Genomic DNA, 22,451 nt, shown 5'->3' with positions numbered 1-22,451 from the left:
CTATCTCATTGTCGCACCATCTCTCGGAAGTTGTTACTGTAACCATTGTAGGCGATGGTGCTCCATCTCTAATTGGGTAATGGTGCTCCGTTGATATGAACTATACCACACCTATGTGTTAAATCGAAGGTTAAAAACATAATTTTATCTTTCGTGCGATTATTTAACTTAAGGACAAAAGGGATATTTCATTCTTTCCTTTACGATTTAATGACGATGGCAATTGTGAGAAACAAAGAGGGTGGTTTAAGATAATAGTTAATAGTCAATCTCCTAAACCATAAAGGTAGTTTAAGAAATTTGGCCTTCTATAAATGTGTATATTGTTATGAGTTACTCTATTTTGCATTTTTTTCTTGTTTTTCTCAATCATTTTTAATATTGTATTTGTTATACCATGATGCTAGCTTATCTCGAACTTACATATATGCAAGGGCAACCATTCATTGATCATAAATCCCAAAGTTGATTCTTTTCCTTTCTCTCTAGAATGAGAAAAAGAAATTAAAACAGAGATAATCTATACTATATATAAAAGTGTGAATGCAATGTGAAAAAGCTTTTGGACTAAAATTACCCTCTATTTCTTTGTTTGAGAAAGGGTATAAAAGTTATTTTATTTAGTTGTAATACCATCTATAATGGCTACTATAATGGACATATTTGTGTATTTAATTCATCTCTAATTGTAAGGGTTGAAAATATAACTTCAATTATTACTTTTCACATCATTTAATCCCCTTTTATTAAGTCTTATACTTAAGGCATTAAATCCCATTTTCTCTTATTAAATCCTATATTTTTAAATTATTTTCACTAATAAATGCTACAAATTAGATCTATGTCAATATTTTTATTAACAATATAAACCCACATAATATAAAAATGACTTAAAAACAAAACCATTTTTTATTCAAGTGGTGGCTAAGCAATTCAACCATCCAAATATGATCAACCTATGAAGTCATAGTTAGGTAATAAAATTTTTAATATAAAAATAAAAATAAAAATTTACAAAAAATGCAAAAAAAATTAGACACATTTATTATATTTTTTAATCAAATTAAAAAAATAAGTATAATAAACAAGAATTATTTTTATTGATAATGAAAATGAAATACATAATTTAGAACCGACCAAAAATGAAATATAACTTTGGGTTAAATGTGTTAATCTTTGATGTCATAAATAAATAATAAAATATAAAAATATAAAAATGAAAAAATACATAAATTTTGCAAGAAAAGCATTGAAGTACATGTATAATATCATTTATTTATCATATTAAACAAAAAGTAAATGTGTCGTATCAGAATTTTTGTATACACAAAAATACAAAAAAATTGAACACATCTATAATTTTATATTTACACTATTAAAAATGTTAATAAGATTGTAGAATTTTCTTTTGACAAATCAAGATTTAAAAAACCAGCCCAAAAATGGAACCGCTTTGGCTTCCAGTTTTCAGGTTAGCAGTTCAATCATCCAATTTGAGTGAGTTAAACCGGTAAGATGTAAAATATAATGTAACTTTTTATTTTGATTATTAGATTAGGATTAGGTTAAAGTCTACCGTATATATACATTATAATGAGAACGGAATGTGAGGCTTTGAGGAGGTAGCTAGTTAAAATTGACAAGTGAGGAAAAAGAAAGAAAAGAAAAAGAAGAAGAAGAACCCTCGTTGGAGGTGGTTGTCACCATGTTCACCGATTATTGTTGCAGAATCGTTTTGCCTTGAGAAGAAAAAGAAGAAGAAAAAGGAGGAGGAGGAAGAACTGCCATTGGCTATCTCCATGTTCATCATCACCACCACTACAACACTGTTTGTCCTCTTTGTACATCTCTCTCATCTCTCTAAATCTATCTCAAATTACAAATCGTTTGTTTCATTGTTGTATATCAGATTTTAATATAAGATCGATGTTTAATCTCTCATCTTTTGCACTGATTTTTCGATTTCTTCATTGGAGTTGCAATTTTTTTTTTTTTAAGTTACAACTTAAAAAGAATCACAGAAATGAGAAAACTCAAAATCAAAATAGAAAAACTAAAAACACTAATTAATTTGACCATTGGAAATAATCGAACAAGATTATGAGATATGAAAGTTTCTTTTTTTTATTTTTCAATTTTTATTTTAAAATAAATTAAAAATTTGTAATTAGTTTGAATGCAACTTGAAAACCGTTAACCGGGTTGGACATTTTAACGGTTAAATCGTCTACGTCAATGATTCTTTGACCATTTCAACGATTTTTGTTATTGTAAAATAGCGGTTCAAGGCCAAAACAGAACAGGTGACATGACCAATTCTTGGGCCAAATAGTTCGACCATCCGGTTTGGTCTGATTTTTAAAATAGTAACTAAAATACTCATCTTTGAATTTAGTCCCTATTTAATTGCAAGGTTTAATTTTTAAATTGAACTACAACTTTTTATCTCATTCAATTCCCTCTATTTAAATCTTACATTTTTTTGATAAATGAACAAAAGAAAAAAGATACACCAAAAAGATAAAATACTACAAAAAAAAAGAGTCTAGCCAAGAAGGTAGGGCTATCAATGATACTTGAAATTTCATAATTCGATTTGATTATCACATATTTGGATGAGATATTTATGTAATCAGATTTAAATTTTGCAATAAAATTTATAGAAAAACAAAAAATACATAACAAAAAATAAAAAATTTATAGAAAATTTTCAATATATTATTACTATAATTATCATCATTTAAAATTAACACGTGCAAAATCATGTGCCACTTACTAGTATATGGAAATACAGAGATTCTTTTGTCACTTAGAATTGAAACCGTTTATGGGCAATAAAATCTCCATATTCCATAATAAATGAATAGGATTAGAACAAAATAAATTGGCTAAGAGATGTTATTTTGGGAAAAATCTCAGTGGCATTAGTTGTAGCAAATAGAATATTAGAGCATCTGTACATGTTCTGTACATACACTGGTTTAAATTTTTCAGTCACTCCAGCCCTAAAGCTTAATTTTGAGGGTTTCCATCTCTCATTGTCAATGGGTCGTCGTCGTCCTCGTCGCAGGTTCGATCCCTTGAGTTATCTTGGAGAGTCCATCCTTGTAATAATCATCTCGCTGCTGCCTTTCAAAGAAGCGGTTCGAACGAGCGTGCTCTCTAAAAGATGGAATCAAGTATGGCGTCATACCAGGAGTATTGAGTTCGACGAGAGTTTCTTCATAGCGTCAGATGTTCAGACCCAGGGTAGGAAATCGTCTTCACCATCAACTCGAAAGCTTACAGCTCGGAGAGAAGTGCTTTTCAAGTTTTCCCAGCAGTGGATCTGCCATTACCGGCAACCCAAGGTGGATAAATTCCGGTTATCATTTTGTTGGTCCAACAAGCTCCGATTGAAGCGGCGTTTGGAGGTAGAACAGTGGATTAGGTTTGCCGTAGATCGACACGTCGTGGAAATTGATCTTGACTTCTCTGATCCAGCATGGATTAGAGATAGGCCTGAGAATCACAGAGCCCCCTTTCGATTGCCGTCGTCTGTGTACCAATGCCGGATGCTACAGTCGTTGAAGTTATCAGCCTGCGGATTCCAGGGGTTCAGAAATTTTAATGAACTCAGGACGCTTTCTGTGGAATGGAAGAAGCTAACTTGGCCATGGCTTCGGGCTATACTGACAAACTGTAGGATGTTAGAGAATCTAAAGCTCAAAAAGTGTAAGAATCTGAATGTCCTCAACATATCTGAAAACATAACCAGTATAAGGACGTTGGTTATAGAGGATTGTTCTCCTCTAAGAGATGGGATATCGATCTCTACGCTCTATCTCCAATCTTTTAAGTACTTTGGTCTGGTACAGTCATTCTACCTGGAGAGCCTGAGGCAATTCTGGGGTGCTGAACTGGAATTTGGTTATAAAGATGAGTTCGATGAAGTTGGTAAGCAACTTTGTGATCTTCTGCATGCTGGAAACATGGATGCTTCGATTAGATCGACTTACGAAATGCAGGTTCATTTCTCTCTATCAAACTAGATCTGTTGCTTAAGTTTTGGATCTGTATTAATTACTTAATGGAGAACAAACCCTAGAAACTTATTAATACTTTTCCACTAATTCATTAGATGAATGATCAGTAGATGATAAAAGAAGATTGGTTTCAGGAGAAGGGAGAAAAGCTTGAAGATGGGGTGGATATAACTAAGAGAACGCACGTCCTTGCCAAAGCCACAGGGAGACAACGCTCCAGAGGCACTGAGGTTTCAGATGTTTTCGACCGTATGATCTCTCTGTCAGTGAATATTCCCATCTGGACTCGTTCAAAGATGGTTCCACATGTTGACATCAAGATTAATCAGGTTTGAACCCAAATCAAGTAGATTAATCAGTAGATGAATGATCTCTCTGTCAGTGATATATGCACTTGGGATAACTTTTTTGTTTGAAAAGCAGATTTTGGGGGCGGGGATGGATTTTGAGATTTTATAACTCATACGGGTACAAGTAGGGTAGGGTAAACCCCACCCTCCCCGATCCATTTCTTGAATTTATTAAAATGCCCCTCGCTATTATGCTAATTTGTGTATCACATTTTATGCACTATATATGAACTTAACCATTATGAGTTGGATGTTTACTTTCGTTGTAAGGTATATGAACTTGTATATTAGGTGTTGAATTTAATAATGTTTTGAATCATATGTGAAAGGCTACTGATATTTTATGGGTTTTTTATCTATTTTAATCAAATAATTAAAAAGTTAAAAATTTTATTGTTTGTTCATATTATTATGCTTATTTATTGTATATATATAATATAAAATTAGAGGTGTAAAAAAATAATATGAAATTAGATGTTAGTTTTGGAGTGGACCTTACCCACCCACCCTCAAATGCGAAGAGGGAAGGGTTGGAGAGGGTTTTGCATTTTTATATGCAGGGATGGTTTGGATTCTGAAAATCAAACCCATTATGAGTTTTGGAGATCGAGTTGAAAGGTTTGACTAGGTGAAGAGGATCTAGGATTTACAAAACCCCCTTGAACCAGCCCTGTTGTCATCCCTTCTATGAAGAACAATGTGAAATATCTCATTGTTATGTGTAGTTTCAAAATGCTAATTGTTTAATTTTGTTAATCTACAGTTCGTCCAAGGTCATTGGATGAAAATCTTTTATTTTTATTAATTAATATAGGAAAAGTATTATGTAAATCAGGGTTGGGGGCACAGGGCTGTCAATAATGGACTGGGTTTGGGTTGGCCTAATCCAATAAAATTGGATTTGGATGTCTTTTAAGCTTATTAAATCAGATTGGACCAGTACTAAATGGACCATTATATTATAGTTCAGATAGGATCCCATCAAATTGGGTCCATTAAAAATCCAGTCCAATTTTAAATGTTAATTCACATTTTCAATCAATTTCTCACATACAAAACAGGGCTCTCTCTCTACACAATGGGGGACGGAGTGGGGTAGCCCATTTCCCATCCCCTTAAACCCCCAACCTTGGTAGTGCAGTTGGATTTGATTCTAGATCTCTACTACAATGAATCAGAAACCCTAGCAACTGAGAGTTCTCTTTCTCTTTAAAAACAAAGGTAAAGTATAAAATTTATCAATAGAAAGAATAGAAAGAACAAAGAAATCTCAACAGAACGAGTTCAAAGTCAAAAACAAAAAAAAAACGGACAAGATGGTCAGAACTCTGAACCACACCAAAACCCCTCAGTTTGGAGGGGTCTCTCTCAATCAAGATTTTTTTTTAGAGTAAAAAAGATGCTCTTTCTCAATCAAGAATCAAGTTGTATTAGCAAAAGTTTAAGTTTGGAGGTCTCCCTGACACTCGAAAGTTAAAAAGATTGATAGATTTTTATGTAGACGCCTCAGTGAAGGTGAATTTAAGGCAAAAGTGATAAGTGGCAGAGGAAGAATTCGCAGTTCTAAGTTAGGTTTTTTGTGAGGTTTTGTGTGTTTGGCAATTGGGTCTGAGGTGGAAATTGGGTCACCATAGATGAAGAGGCCATATACATATTAGTGCTCTTTTTGCAGCTGTTTTGGGGAGTGAGTATTGCAAAATTTTCTTGGGATTTTTATAATTTTGAATTATTGTAGGTATGTAGTTCAAATCAGAATTCTGAGGTGGAATACAGTAAATCCCAATTTTTATTTTTCTTTTGCATTCTGGATGCTTTGTAGTTTTGGTGGTTTTTGTTTCTGAGCTGGTTTATGCTTTCAGATTTCAGATTGTATTTCCCGTCTCTTTTCTCTTTTTTTTTTCTTTTTCAATAAAATTTTCATTTATTTATCAAAAAAAAAGTCGTATTAGCATTTAGCAACTAGCAACTAGGCATAGCTTTGATGGAGATATTTCACTAATTCAATCCAATAATTCGTTTTGGATTGACAAATTAGAGACAGGATTCCCTCAACTATTAGTGGGTCTTGGTGAACTACTTTTACGTGGGCTCTTGGGTTCCTTAATTCTTGTGCCAATACGAGTGGTGCAACATGCTTGAAAATCGGATCGGACTGGTTGATTAAACTGGTTGACTTAGAAATCGGTCAGGTGATCGGTTTTATTTCACCCTAAACTGTTTTTTGACTAAAAGTCATTGATTTAGTCGGCGATCCACTGATTTAGGTGATTGAATTGTTGACCCATCAACCTGAACAATGAGTTTTGACTACTTTTTATTTTATTTGTTTCTTAAATTTTTACATTTTTAGATCACAATGGGCCATCGATTCGAAATGAATGATCGGACCGTTTAACCTGGGAACCGATCCCCAGAGTGGTTCCATGTCCAATTAAGTTTTTAAAACCTTGTATACAATTGTAATAGATCCTTCGTGTTACTTTTGCTTCTTATAAAAAATAGTCCACAATTTAATGTAAAATTGGATAAGAACGAAGCAAAAAAGTTACTTTTGCTTCTTATAAAAAAGAGTGCATAATTTAATGTAAATTGGATAAGAACGAACAAAAAAGTTAATATTTCATAATTTAGTGCAAGTTGAATTGATTAATATGGCCCTGAATAGAACAAAATTCATGTAACTAATCCCATATAGTTAATACAAGGCCCAAAGCTCAAATGATGATGACCTGATGCAATAAGTTAGAACTAACCTAGAATTTGATAAGGGAAATTAATTAATATCATTAAAAAGATTTAATAAAATATTGTGAACTCGAATATATACACCGAAATGTAATCTCGGTCCACCACTACAAAAAAGGAACGATCAGACAACAACAAACACCTCCTAAGCAAACCGAAAATCCAACACCAAGACCAGCAAACCTGTAAACCCGACAACTGCCACTCTAGCAAGCCAATCTACCATATAGAACACAAATCATAAAGGGGCTCTCCCTCTCCCTCCTGTATCCCTACAAGATTTTCTCTTCCTCCCACTAGCTTTCACATCACAATCTACGTAGAAATCAATTAAATTTCTAAGCTTCTGCTACACGGAGACCCCCAAGATTAAAGCCTTCCTCGGCTTCATTAAGTGATATATTTAGTAGGTTATTCATACCAATCAAATACTTGTATTAAGACATGACTTTCCGAAAAACTCATTCTCTCTCTCTCTCAATTTCTCGAAACCAAACCAAATATTGATGTTTCTCAAATTAGGGAGTGACGCTGCCAAACTTGGAGCCTAGGGCAGTGAAGTAATTTTCGAGTTCCAAGGGCTATAGGTCCCACCTGCTAAGAGTAAAAAGATATCAGAGGTCTCGGGAGTGTTCCTAAGGGTGAAGATTCTGACGGTCAAGTTAGCCGAGAGTTCAGAGTAAGCTAAAGTCACCACAAGAGTGTAAGTGATAGTTCAAATATATATGTTGTACCTTTTAGCCCATATAGGGAGTAATGAATGGCCAGTAACTGTCCCATAGATTGCGGTCACATAGGAGTAAATGCGACATAACCTTTAAGGGTGGGGATTACCCGGTTGTCCTTAGGAGATTGTCAACTATCAAAAATACCCTTGACCAATTCCACATGTCAGGGTCTGGTGGGCCGACGAAATATACCTACATCACTTGCCCCCCACTCTTGAGGCTGAGGCCGAGGGTTGCGAGTGAGTTGCATTGAGGCCTTGGCTTTGGCCGACGAGAGTAGTCAATAGCTTTGTTGTGCCTATTCACTATTTGTGGTCCGCAAGCAAAACCGGTTAGTGCGGCCGTGGCTAAGTCACCGTGGCTTGTACAAGTGCTTGTTTCCGTTGCTTGACAACCACAAGCGCCGGCTTCATCGGTCAAGGAGTCATGCCCAAAACAAGCTTGGCTTCAGCTATTTAGGAGTTGTGTCCATGACGAATGGTCGTATGGTCACGCCGGTTCAGCGTACCTTGAGATTGGGACAATGGGCGACCGTCTTTGGGCCTTAGCGTCGTTTCATCTTTTGAGGTTGATGCCATGTGGAGGCCATTGGCATGGGCGGTTGAGGTGGTTTCGTTACAACAATTGGATAGAGTGAACCTCTGTAGTCCATTTTCCTTTAAAAATAGAGGAGACATGAGAGACTTCATCCTTTGCTTATAGCAGGTTTGCTTGTAGTTCCTCAAACCACCTCTGCTTCTAGTAAATCGTTCTTCAATCCTTTCTTCATAGAAAAAAAAAGAAAAAAAGAAACCTTTTCTTGGTAAGGCCTCGTCCTCCATCGTGAGGCCTACACCCTTCTCGACTAGAGTGATCCTAATAGTAGTCGTAGCAATAGCAGGAGTGACAGTAGCAGTAGAAGTTCTAAGGACACTTCTCGGACATCTAGCATGGAGGTCCTACGGGAGAGGGTCATGTCTCGGGGGCCATGTGTGACCATCAAAGTGCAGACTCTACTAATGATAGTATTGGGTCTACTAGGCCGATGGGTGATGTCTTTGTGCATCCTTCCGTTGGGCCTTCAAGGGTAGATGCTGAAGAGGCCAAGGGGCCGATAGGTGAGGAGGAGGCCGAGGCATGATCTTCGAGCATTATCCTTGCTTGGACTTAGATAGTATACTCGACAGGGAGCATATTACGGCCTTGTCCGAGAAGTATTTTATTCTAGGGGACTATAGGAGTAGAGTCCCCCGTGTTGGTGATAGGTTGTGGCTCTGCCCCAAAGGGGAAGTATGCATCCATGTGCATTACCTTCATTTTGGGTGGTGCTTTCCTTTGCACCCTTTGATCCCTAAGTTACTGAATCACTACAAGTTAACCCTTAGCCAACTTGCCCCTAATTCCGTTAGGACGATAGTGGGCTATCTTGGTGATGGCTCATCTCCAAGGGATCTTAGTAACGATGAACATATTACAAAGCTTGTTTGCCTTAAGAAAACACCTTGAAGGCGAAGGGTTGTAATACTTCCAGGGCCAACGGGGAAAAGTGGTGGACGACTCATCATCTGTACACAACTGGAAGAAGATTTTTTTCTTCAAAAGTTGTCCCGAGGGCTGGTCCTTCTGAACCGATTGGGGAAGCCCAGATGTGCTGGCCAAGAGGATCATGCCACATATCAAGGATGAGGAGAAGGCCACGATGAATCGGCTTTGGTTGGGCGGGACGATTCATATCGGGTCCCTGGTAAGGGAGGAAGCCTTGGTGATGGTCAGCCTTAGTCTACCCCTTGGTATGGACACTCCTGCTACTCGTTGATTATGTCTTTAATCGGGCTTTGGTTCATCTTTCTAATGCACAAATAATTCCTCGTTGTAGAGATGGAGGGCAACATAAAGGCCATATTGTTGGCAGAGGCGGCCACTTCCAAAAGAACCACAATGAAGGGTGTGGCTGAGGGTACACCTTGGAGGCAGCCAGAGGAAGGTATGGCTAGGATGAGGGCCGAGGCTGACGCATCCAAGAAGAAGGTGGTTGCTCAGAAGTGCCCAGTTAAAGGCGTTTGGGTTCCTAGGGCCACCAAGAAGCTGTCAATGAGGGATTGGTGGGTTGAGGGGCCTTCCGATGGATCTCAATAGGTTGCTCCCTGCTCCTAAAATGCTCTAGATGACGGGCCTTTGGCCAATTGTCGACTATATAGGCCAACCTAAAATTTTAGAGAGGGGGATACCTATCCAGCACTGGGATCGACCAACAACTTGCTATAGGGATGGTGTTTCTTGGTGACTATTAGTCTTGGACCTAGCATTCCATTAATTCGGTTTGAAACACCTTGTTAGACAAGGTGACCGAGGTATGATCTTAAACTTCATCATTTCTTTGAGAATTTTGATTAATTCAACTTGACTTATATCTTTTTTCTACAGATGGTCTCTTGCTCTGTTGACCTCTGCAACAAAGTCGAGGTTTAGATTCAACAATTACGGTAGGCATAGGAGGAGGTTGAGCGGCTCAAGTATTAATTAGCCAAGATCTAGAGTGGGTGAAAGACTACTGAGGGCAAAGACCGTGAGAAGTACGAGCATCGTAAGAAGGCCAAGGCCAAAGTCATAGCCAAGAGGGAGTTGGTGAAGAAGCTGAAACCCTTAACTTGATGGAACGCCAACTCAAAGAATCATCTTCCTAGGTAGTATCCAACTACAAGGCCTTGGATGAGCATAAAAGGGACTTGTCTCGCTTCACTTCTCGTGTTTATCTAGAGGGTTTTGAGGTTTGCAAGGTCCAAGTGCAAAAGGTTTTCCTAAACTTTGAGATTAATCAATTGGATCCATTTCTTAACACCTAACAATCGAGGTTGTGGAGACAATTGAGGACCAAGGTGGTAATGCTACTCTACAGGTTAACAGGTTGTTGCTTTCTGTCTGCCCTTTCTAAAAATGTTATTTCTGTCTATTGCTTTTTTTTTGTAAGTAGAGGGGCTGATGCCCCCCAATAAGCATTTTTGTAAAAAGGGACAAGTATGAATAGAACATCTTTTTTGAGAACAAAATGCATTTTTTGCTTAAGTGCATGCTTATTCTCATGTTTAATTTAGTGATTAGTTAACTTAGGTTGTTTTTCTTGCACTTTAGGTGTTTTGCCCTAGAGCTTTGATACTAAAGCCATTAACTATGAGTCACTTAATACGAGTTGTTGAAGTCTAATGGCCTCGTATTCCAACCAAAGAAGGCTTGTTGGGTGTATAACCTGTGGAATGTTGTATGCCACAGGCCGAGGCTTGTTGGACATTTAACCTAATATAAGGTTGTGTGCCATGGGCTATCGGTCGATGGATTCTGGCAACCGAAGAAGTGAGAATGTTTATGCACAAGGATTGGCAAAGCAAACATAGAGGAGCTTGCATCTCTTCATTGATACAATTGTTTCAAGATACATTTGAATTCATTGGTAGTACATACAAAGGTTCTCTGAGTTTTAGGTATGAGTTATTGGTCATCCACTCAAATATTTCAGTTAAAAGGCATCGAGTCCTACCACTTACTTGATTCTGTAAGGCCCTTCCCAATTTGGGCCAAGCTTCTCGATGCTAGGCTCAGGGATGATGACTTTTCTGAGGACAAGGTCTTCTTCTTTGAAGTGATGCTCCCTGACCCAAGAGTTGTAGTATTTTGCTACTCTTTGTTGGTAGGTGGCCACCCTAATATGAGTTTGCTCTTGGGTGCCCTCTAGCAGATTAAAGTAATTTCTCAATCCTTCATTGTTCTCGGCCTCATTGTACACTTTTGTCTGAAGCGTCAACTAGCCGATCTTTGTTGGAATGATGGCTTCTATTCCATATGTTAAATTGAAAGGGATTTCTCTTATGGTTGTCTGAGGTGTTGTTCTGTATGCCCATAGTACATTGGGAAACTCATATTCCTAGAGTCCTTTGGCTCTGTCAAATCTAGCTTTTAAGCCATCCAACATTGTCCTGCTGGTGACCCCAGCCAGCCCATTGGTTTGAAGATAGCAGACCAAGGTATATTGTTGCCTTATGCTTAGGATTGCACATTATTCTTTAAACTTAGAGTCGTCAAATTGGCAATCGTTGTCAATGACTAGAATATGTGGAATGTCGAAGTGGCAAATGTTGTTTTTCCATAAGAAACTTTGGATGGTCCTTCCTGTAATGGTTCCAATGCCTCGGCTTCCACCCACTTAGTAAAGTAATCTACCACCATAATCTGATGCTTTTTGTTCCCTATTACTGGAGGGAAGGGTCCCAATATGTCCATCCCCCACTTGGCGAAGGGCCAAGGGCTATTAAGAGCTAAGAGGGTGGTAGCAGGCTGATGGGAAATGTTGGAGTATCATTGGCATTGGTAACATTTTTGGACTAACTTAATTACACCTTTTAAATGGAAGGACAGAAGTATCATTGTATGCTATCCGTGCAAGGGCCTTACCCCTTAGATGGTTGTTGTAGAGGCCTTCATGAATTTCTCTCAACACATTTTCCCTCATCTTGGCATAAGCATCTAAGGTAGGGTAGAGTAAAGGATCTCCTATACAACTTGTCCTCCAATATGACATATCAGGTTGACTGTTGTCTGACTCTTCGTGCTTCATTCTCGTCCTGCAGTAGTTGCCCATGCTACGAGTATGCAAGTATGGGATCCATCTAGCAAGGGTCAGCTTGAATTAGGCACACATGCCTTTCTTCTATGCTAGGTCGTACCAAGTTTTCTATGTGCATGGTACGGCCGAGGGCTGACCTTGAGGAGATGAACTGCTTGGAGAGGGCGTCGGCTTGGGAGTTCTCGTCCCTAGGCACTTGGTGCAAGCTGAAATGATGGAACTGTCTAACTAATTCTTGGACTTTGTTTAAGTACTTGGCCATATTAAGTTCTCTTGTCTCATATTCTCTGTTCACTTGATTCACAACCAATTGAGAGTCACTGAAAATTTCAATATGCTCAGCTTTGAGATCTTTTGATAACTGAAGGCCAGCATGCAAGGCCTCGTACTTGGCTTCATTATTTGAGGTAGGAAAGTAGGAAAACAATCCAACTTGTTTTCGTCTAGAGCCAATAATATGAGGCCAACTCCACTCCCCCTAGTGTTGGAGGATTCGTCCACATGTAAAGTCCAAGAGGGACGAGGCTCTCCCTACTCAAGAGCATTGTTGTGGATGAAAGTACACTCGACTAGAAAGTCTACTAGTGCTTGTGCCTTGATTGCTAGCCTTGGCTGGTAATGGAGATCAAATTCTAACAATTCTATAGCCTATTTGGTTAGTTGTCTCGAAGTCTCTAGTTTCAGCAAAATTTTCTTCAGAGGTTGGTTAGTTAGGACTATAATAGTGTGGGTCTGAAAATAAGGTCTCAACTTCCTGGACAAGATCACTAGTGCAAAGGCTGTATTTTCTACTTTTGGCTATCTAGTCATGACGTCATGGAGGTCTTTGTTGACATAGTACACTCGTTTTTTCAACCCCTTGTCTTCTTGTACTAATACAGAATTGATCGCCTCATTCCCAACCAAAAGGTACAGGAAGAAGGTCTCTCCCGAATTGGGTCGGGTGAGTAATGGTGGTGAGGCCAAGTATGCTTTTAACTCTTCAAAGGCATTCTGACAGTCTTGTATCAATTGAAAATCCTTTAACTTCTTGATGGTCTAGAAGAAAGGTAGACACTTGTCGGTCGACTTAGACATGAATTGGTTGAGTGTTGCAATTTGACTAGTGAGTTTTTAAGTTTTTTTGATCAATCATGGGAATTCCATGTCAAATATGACTTGTATCTTTTCAGGGTTGGCTTCTATGCCTTGTTGAGTTACCACAAAACCAAGAAATTTTCCCAAGGTGGCTCCAAAGGCGCACTTAGTTGGGTTCAACTTCATGTTATACTTCCTTAATACACCAAAGGTTTCGTCAAGGTCAGCAATGTGTTAACTCGCCATGAGGCTCTTTACAACCGTGTCATCGACATAGGCCTTGACGTTTTGGCCGATCTGTTCTTTTAAAATTTTATTCACAAGTCTTTGGTATGTGGTCTCGGTATTCTTCAGCCCAAAAGGCATTACTTTGTAGTAGTAGGTCTCGTACTCAGTGATGAATGATGTTTTCTCCTCATCATCGAGGTGCATCCTTATTTGTTTGTAGCCTAAAAAGGCGTCCATGAAGTTCTGCAATTCATATCCTGTTGTGGCATTGACTAGGTGATCTATTCTTGGCAAAGGATAGCTGTCTTTGGGGTAAGCCATGTTGAGATCTATGAAGTAAATGCATATCTACCATTTCTCATTAGCTTTCTTAACCATGACCACATTAGATAGTCATTTAGGATAATGTACCTTTCTAATGAAGTCAACATAGTAGCTTTCTTTGATTGCTTTCCAACGCTTTGATGCAAAGTTCCTCTTCTTTTATTGGATCGGACTATAAATCGAGTCCATGCTCAACTTGTGAGTAATGACTGAGGGGTCAATTCTTAGCATATCAGTGGCAAACCAATCAAATCTGTCGGCATTGGCTTTGAGGAAGCTTACCAGTTTTGAAAGTGTGTCATGAGGGAAGAGAGACCTCACTAGCATTGTCTTCTTGGGCTCAACCTCGTCTAGGGGAAACGAGGTGAGGTGCTCAACTGGGTGACCTTGGTTGGAGGGTCCGCCCCGGAGGTCGGGCCCTTCTATTGGTAGGGCTTATTTGTTCTTGCCTTTTAGCGTTACGACGTAGCACTGTCTGATAGCTTCCTAATTTCCCCTAACCAGCCCTATGCCATGTTCCGTGGGAAACTTCATGGCGAGATGATATAAAGAGATGACATCCTTGAGTGCATGGAGAGTCGGTCGGTCGATGATGGCATTATAAGGCGAGCCAACCTTCATGACTAACTACCCTACAGTGATGGGTAGGGCTATTCTTCCTTCTAGTCTCACAACTACTCTGGAAAATCCAACTAGTGGTACATCAATGGGTTGTAGTCAGTTTGGTTTTAGTTGCATCTTCTCGAATGCCTCGTAGAACATGACATCAGCTGAAGATCCATTGTCTATGAGGGTTCTTCTCACTTTGTAGTTGGCAATTATCATTGAAACCACCACTGCGTCGTTGTGGGGTATAGACACCCCTCTTAGGTCGTCATCTGAAAAGGAGGTGAGCTCCTCTGACCTCTACTTCTTTGGTTTCCTTTGTTCAACGTTCAACTATCGAGCATAGGCTTTTCTGGTTAAGGTAGTCTCTCCCCCAGAAGCCGAGCCACCAATAATAACTTAAATGACCTTGGCTAGAGTACAATCAAGCTGGGGATTAGCTGGTGTCGGTGTAGATGATGATGTTAGAATTTCATCATCAATGTAGTTTTTCAGATGTCATTGTCGAATGAGGGACTTAATCTCGTTCTTGAGATCGTAGAAATCGTCAATGTCATGGCCCATGCCATGGTGAAACTTGCAATATTTCATGGGATTTCCCCTTCTGGGGTTCCTCTCAACTTGGTGGGCCACTTCATGTACTTTTGCTTCCCCACTTGCATGAGAATATGAGTTTGGGAGACGCTTAATGGAGTGTACTTGTCAAATGATAGTGTCGATGGCTCCTTTTCGTTATTCTTGTTGCTTGGGCCATTGGTCGGTCCATCTTTATCTTTCCTTTTCTTCTCGCTAGGGCCAACCTCTAGGTTTTGTAGATGCTTGTTGGCCTCGGCTTCTTTAGTTGCGATATGTTTTTGTACTTTTTTGAGGAATTTTGCCTTGTTCTTAAGTGGTGTCTTAGAAATAGACCAGTTGAGGGGTCATAGGTGGAGGCCACTAATGGCGGAAGCCATAGACATCGAGGAGTCAAGGTCTTTAACTTCACGTTCCTCTTAGCTGAATCTTTTCATATAGGCTTAAAGGCTTTCCTTGGGCTTCTACTTGGTGGACATCAAGGAGATGATGGTCTTCTGACACCGTTGGATGCTCACAAAGTGGGCTAAAAAAAAGGTCTGCAAACTAGTCCCTGTAGTTGATGGACCAAGGGGGAGTGTAGAGAACCATCTGGAACAGCTCCCTTGGAAGTGGCATGGAAGGCCCAGCACACTAGGGTGTCGGAGTACCCGTGGAGGAGCATTAGGGCTTTGAAGCTTTCCTAGTGGTCCTCCAGATCCGTGCTTTCGTCGTATGTTTCAAGAGTAGGCACCTTGAAATTAGGTGGGAGTGGCTCCGAGGTGATAGAGTCAGTAAAAGGTTCCATCCCATTGGGTGAGGTGGGTTGACTAGTGGAGGCATAACCCCTACCCTCCTTCACCAATCTAATCTCATCCTGGATGGTGCCTATCTGCGCTTGGAGGTCCCCAAGGCCTTGGTTACTCTAAGGCATGGGAACTTCAACTTATTCCCATAGCGATCATTGAGGTGATCATGGAGATCTGAGACTAGTAGAGGAGAGGCACAATGTCGACCAGCTCCAAATCTATTAGGGGGGTTGTAATGGTCAGAGCGCCCGTTGTCGTCCCTATCGTGGTTGAAGGCGGTGTGGTCGGCCTGACGATCCCTATGGTCCTCTAGGGCATCATGGACATGGGAGTTGAGGTGATTCCCAACTCGGTTGCATGGAAGTCGAGATGTGTTGGATCAGTGCTTGCTTGCCTGGCAACTACTGTTGCCAAACTTCGTGGGGTCTCCACTGATGCATGTGCCTAGGCATTGGCTCACTGAGATGGGAGTAGATTTCCTGCCTTGTTGTTCCTGTTCATTGACAGGGCGACCACTATGTGGGAGGCCTATTGTAGAGCATCATAATTCATCCAATTGTTGGGCCAAGTTGTCTAGTCACTAGAGCACCATGTTGAATTGTCCATGAGTGACCAAGTTTTGAGCATTGGGGACAGGTAATTGTTAAAGTTTTGTTAAAGGGGAAGATGCTAAGTCATTCCTACAAATGACGCCAATTGATATTGTCAAACTTGGAGTCAAGGGCAACGAAGTAATTTCTGAGTTCCAAAGGCTATGGGTCCCACCTGTTAAGAGTAAAAAGACGTTAGAGGCCCTAGAAATGTACCCAAAGGCAAGAACTCCGACGGTTAAATTTGCTGAAGACTCAGAGTAAACTAAGATCACCACAAGAGTGTAAGTGATAAGACAAATATATATTTCATACCTTTGACTTAGTGTCCCTTTTATAGTTGGGGTCATTCAGGTAGGGAGTAATGAATGACTAGTAATGGTCCTGTAGATTGCGGACATGTAAGGGACTAAGAGAAGCGCCGGCCGACTACAACCCCTTAATTAGCGACTTAGGAGTAAATGCACCAAGATCTTGCACCCGCATTAAATGCTCCATAACTGCTAAGGCTGGGGATTACCCGGTTGTCCTTAGGAGATTATCAATTATGAAGAATACCCTTGGCCAATGCCACATGTTAAGGTCTGGTGGGCTGACCAAATATATATATCTACATCAGGGAAACATATCTCTTGGTTGGTAGTCCTTTCCATACATTTGAATGGCTACAATGCTTGTGGAGCTGTCTAGCATGATTGATTCTTTATACAATCATTCCTTGTCAGCAAATGTTTTATGATGGTAATTTCACTGCCTATTGGCCAAGTGGTTGTTTTAAAATACAAAAGTAATCCTATATATAGATCAAGTTTTATCAAGTAAGCGTGGAAACCAAAAATTTGGTTATGGATTATTAGACTCTTTGTTTGATTTGTAATTTTATTTGCTCTATAATAAATGCATGAAAGTACAAACCAGAAGAGTGTTATTTTATTTCATTTACACCGTAAATCTACAAAATGGGATAAAATTTGAAAGGAAAATAAATAAGAATTTGCTTCAATTAATTTGTTTGTACTCTGGCACTTTTTCCCCTAAATTGATTTGTTTATTGGTTTTCTGAATGTATTATCCTAAACCCCATTATTGTCCAATACCTCCTCTTGAATTGTGAAAGATTCTCTCACACCAATCACTCTTTTCAATTACATAAACCCATAAAAATTTCTAAGGTGAAGGAATCAATATAGACCCCAAATTTTCTATTCAATGTGGGTCCTAATTTGGCCATTCTATTGAAAAAAGTGAAAAGACCTTGTTTGATTACATTCTCATAAAATGAAATGATGTATTGATTAATAATTTCAATTTCAGCTTAACGTAATGGCATACGCAAATATACATGACCCATTGAAATTGTCTTTGTTTATTTGTACTAGTACAAAACTACAAATATATGGGAGAGCAAATAAAAAGAATATAAATTCTGATTTAATTTTGCTTTGGGTTTTGCTTTATTATGTTTCACATCTTATTTTATTTAATTTGTACTGCAGTAGAGAAAACAAGGTAGTGGATTGGCTGAAAAATGATACTGCTAATTTTTAGAAAATTCAATTGGTTAACCAAGAATATTGAGTTGAAGATGAATTGGATTAAAATAAGTGCTAGTTAACTAGGAATTCTTTATTCTAGGCCAGATAATAGAGTTTATCTCCCTTTTCTTGTACCTATGTATCTTTTCTCTCTAATTTTAATGAAATCTGTGAGTTATTGATGAAAAAAAGGAAAACAAGGTAAAATTTGAAACAAAAATAAATCAGAATTTGAACCCAAATCATTTGCATATGCTCTAATTTATTTGCACTATAACAAAACTTTGTGTGAATGCAAAATTTGCACTACAATCAAACACAGAACACGCTCTAATTATTCTTTACTTCATTTCACTACACGGCCATCACTTTCAAAACGTTATATCATTAGGTGATTGAGACAAGGAGTGTTCTCCTCTCCTGTGGACGTCACAATCAGTCAATTCTTGGAGTGAAACCGAAAGGAAGAAAGAGAAGAAAGAGGACCCACCCCATCCACGCCCGGGAAAAAAAAGGGCACCAAAGCAACAGACTCCACCCGCTCCAGTTAGACCCAACCAGATCTCACAAAAGCCCTATACACACTTCACTGAAACCAAAAGCTAAGACTGAACTCTGAACCCACCAAACTAAAAACCTATTGATAGACCCATTATGAGTTTTAAGCTGAATTTTTACCCCATTTTTTTTGTCTCAATCGTTTGAACAATCTTCTTATAAGAATAACCTCCACCATTCACACACAAATGGATAGATAGATGAATATATAGATAGGACTGTTAATAAATCGGGTTTGGGTTGGGGCCAGTTAGATCCGGAATCGATCTGACATAAAATATTAAAAACCCAGAACCGAATTTGGGCACGATTATAATAAATAAATAAATAAATACGTTTAATATATATATGTATATATATATATATATATTATGTATATAACTCGGATTGGGTTTGAATCGATTGGGGACTGGGTAGAACCGGTTTTAAATCAATAATAATCGGGATACTATATCAGAACCCGGATCTGACCCATCGGTTCGAGTCCATCGAATCCATCACAGCCCTATAAATAGATAGAAGTAAGCAAGATAAATAATGGTAAATAGTGAAGAATGAATGCCAATATTGCTTGTGGCTCTAAATCCATTGTGAAAAACCGGAACTGTAGTACTTCTAGGAAGGAGCCAAAGTGAACTCTCCCACCCCTCTCTCTCTCTCTCTTTCTGTGGGCTATTTCTTAGTTAAATAGGGGACACATCTGAGTTGTTATTCTCATTCGTTAAGCACCTAGCTATATCATGGAATTTTCATTAGCGTTTCTTCTTTTTCTTGTCCTTGAGACCACCCCATCCCACTCTGTATTAAGCGATGACATAGGAGAGAAGGAAACCGCAAATCCTTCTTTCTTCCCACTAGACTTTCTCTTTGGGACTGCTTCCTCCTCCTATCAGGTATAGCTGCCTTCCTTTCTCTTCCCATGATGCAACTACTATAGCTCTGTTCTTTCTTCTACTTCTTCTTCTTGTCTATTTTTCTGTTAATTGAACAAATAGATTTAAAAAGATATGATGGTGGTTAAGTGATCAAGAGAGCTCTCTATGTTCCAGTTTGAAGGCGCTTTCTTAAGTGATGGGAAAGGCCTGAACAATTGGGACGTCTTCTCCCACAAACCAGGTGACTCTATATTTTTATTACTCTCTCTTTCTCTACTGAATATAGGACTCTATATTTTTATTAATTCTCTATAGGAGATCATATATAAGCATGGGTTAACTGTTGCAGGTAATATCGTGGATGGAAGTAATGGAGATATTGCCGTGGATCACTACCACCGATATTTGGTACTAATTAAACCATGACTCGAAATATGGATATCTATCTATCTCTTTTATCTATCATCATATATATAACATTATTAGCAGCATCTTGCAACTAAAAGGGCGACGCCATTGGAGTTCTTTTTCCTTTTCTATTCATTAAAAGGAATGACAACTTAAACAGGAGGTCATCCATCACAAAAAAGAAAGAAAGAAAGAAAGAGAAATACTTAAAACGGAACGACAAACGGCACCCCCCACTTTTGTTGGAAAATGGAAACCAAGGAATGGGGAAACCAAAAACAAACCAACCCCTAAGAGGAAGACGTCCGTACCTGTGGGACTCACTTTCCATTCCAGGATTAAGTTTAATTAGCTGCATGAGGAAAACAACCTGAGCTGTTTTGAAGCTTCACCCCAGTTAGATGAGATCTTTATAATTTTGTCTTTTTTATAGGAAAAATATTGATCACAATTGCTCTTTTACCCCCTTCCAGAGGCTCAGGTCTCATGCATATCAAGCTTCAAAACAGTCCAAACTGTTTTATTTCCAAGCAGGCAAACTTTTCTCCTTGGGAGTCATTTAGTTGAAAGTAGTGGTTTTACAAAGTACCGGTCCTACCGGACCTTTTCCTTTTTTCTTCTGACTTTTTTCGGGATATAAAAAAAATATTTTTTGGTTAGGTTTAAAACCCTAATATAACACCGAAAATAGGGGGTGCAAAGTCACGTGAGCTGAACCGGGTTTAAGCTCGATCCAGGCCCAACCCTAAGAATTGAGCATAAGGCTTGAGTTTGGCCCGAGCCTAAGGTCAAGTCTTAACAATCTAATTTGGGCCTAATTCACACTAAAATTTGATGAACTCAAGTTGGAATCGGGCTTAGGCTAGGCTCGAGTTGATTAATGAACCGGTATCCACATTAAAACTTGACATAAATGTAAACTTATATGCATGCATGTATATGATTTACAACAAAACAAAGTATGTATATATGTGTAAATATGTCTATATATGTCTATATATGCAAATATGTATATACATAGTTAGATTGAACTGGGGTTGGGATAAACTTGGATCAGGCTAAAGCTGAGTTTTGCTACTAAAGGACTAGGCCTAGGCCCAAACCCATGGGTCCTTATTGGTGTTGGTGCGTGCCTTCAAAGGCATGGTGGCATAACTTCTTGCTCGGTTCCCATAGTAATATATTGTAGTCAAAATCTAGCCAACATGTAAAGAGAATCTGAGAAGGAAATAGGGTAAACTGAGATGAATAGTTGAACCGAACTGCTTCCAAAGACTTGCAAAAAGGTAGAGAAATCCAAGAAATGTCCCTTGATGCTTAAGTCAGTAAGTGAGCGAGGATTTGTTAGGCAGAGCTGAAAAGGCTATTAAGCCAGGAAAGTAAGGAAGTAAGGAGCTAGAAAGTATTATGTATCATGTACCTTTTAACGAGGTTGTACCTACATATAGGAGAGGTGTTGTGTTCATAGAGGAATTCTAGTCCTGCTGGGAGACAGCTACCAGGCACAAGGATCTCAATGGCTTGTCCTTATCTAAGCATACCTCATGGTTCGTATGAACCAACTAATTGGATCAATGGTCGGTTTGATTTGTTTCATTGGGAACTAGTGTTTTAAAAACTGTGTCGGAGGCTAAACCATTTTTGCATTCAGGTCGTGGGTCACCAGTTCAACCGGCCAGGTCAAATGGTTCAGGCCATACCACATCATTGTATGTATGTATGTATATATATATATATACATTATATATAAAAAATATTAAAAATTATAATTTGATGCCAAAAACGGGATTTTTTTCACAAAAATAGCGAGGAAATGTGCCTATGACTTCTTAGGATGCATAGGTCTCGAAAAGTTATCCAAAATAAAATAAAAAAAAACACTCCAATTAGACATCAGAGTACAAAGTTATAGCCTCCAAAAGTTTTGCATACATTGAGTGTGTAACCCGCGAGCTGGTCATTGGATCGAATGGGTCAACGATTCAACTAGCCGAGTTGAGTGGTTCTTGACCAAATCTACAGTTTTTGACCATCTAATGGGTCTTAACTGAACCAGACCTGGAATCCTGACCAGGTGACGGTTCAAACGGTTCAACAGCGGATTGAAAACATTGTTGGGAACTCTCTGTTTCGTTCTAGGATACGTGGCAACACGGGGTTGGACTGCGTGTATAAGCCTGTAATTTTTCATCAACAATAATGATATTGAGAAATCATTTATCAAAAAAAATAATGATATTGAGAAATCATAAATCTCTATAAAACTTTCGATTGGAAATAATTTGGTCGCGCAAACTTTTGAATACGATTCCTGTACTCTTTGTCCTGAATTCATGAAAAGATCAAAAGACAAGCTAGAAAACAAAGTTTAAGTCTTTTCATGACTCCACTTGTTAGTAGGACAAACTCGTTTTTCATTAGCATTTCTGTACATGAAAAGAGGTTCC

The 22,451-nt window shown here is 38.7% G+C and overlaps 1 protein-coding gene across 2 annotated transcripts in view; it reads left to right on the top strand.

Annotated features, from left to right (window-relative positions):
- The window catches only part of BGLU47 (beta-glucosidase 47), a 31,517-nt gene that overhangs the window by 698 nt on the left and 8,368 nt on the right, over positions 1-22,451 (top strand). Inside the window, exons 3-7 of one of the 2 annotated variants that reach the window (XM_010269416.3) lie at positions 1,729-1,841; positions 3,071-4,007; positions 4,160-4,354; positions 19,771-19,837; positions 19,946-20,004. In XM_010269416.3, coding sequence (XP_010267718.2) covers positions 1,729-1,841; positions 3,071-4,007; positions 4,160-4,354; positions 19,771-19,837; positions 19,946-20,004 — 1,371 coding nt within the window. Of the gene's footprint in view, positions 1-1,728; positions 1,842-3,070; positions 4,008-4,120; positions 4,355-19,770; positions 19,838-19,945; positions 20,005-22,451 lie in introns of those variants that run through there. The other variant, XM_010269417.2, reaches the window with a different exon arrangement.

This window comes from Nelumbo nucifera, chromosome 1, assembly GCF_055504915.1.
Source record: "Nelumbo nucifera cultivar China Antique chromosome 1, China Antique-T2T, whole genome shotgun sequence".
Classification (NCBI taxonomy): Eukaryota; Viridiplantae; Streptophyta; class Magnoliopsida; order Proteales; family Nelumbonaceae; genus Nelumbo; species Nelumbo nucifera.
The sequence above is the reverse complement of the archived record's forward strand: the minus strand, read 5'-3'. Positions and strand labels throughout refer to the sequence as shown.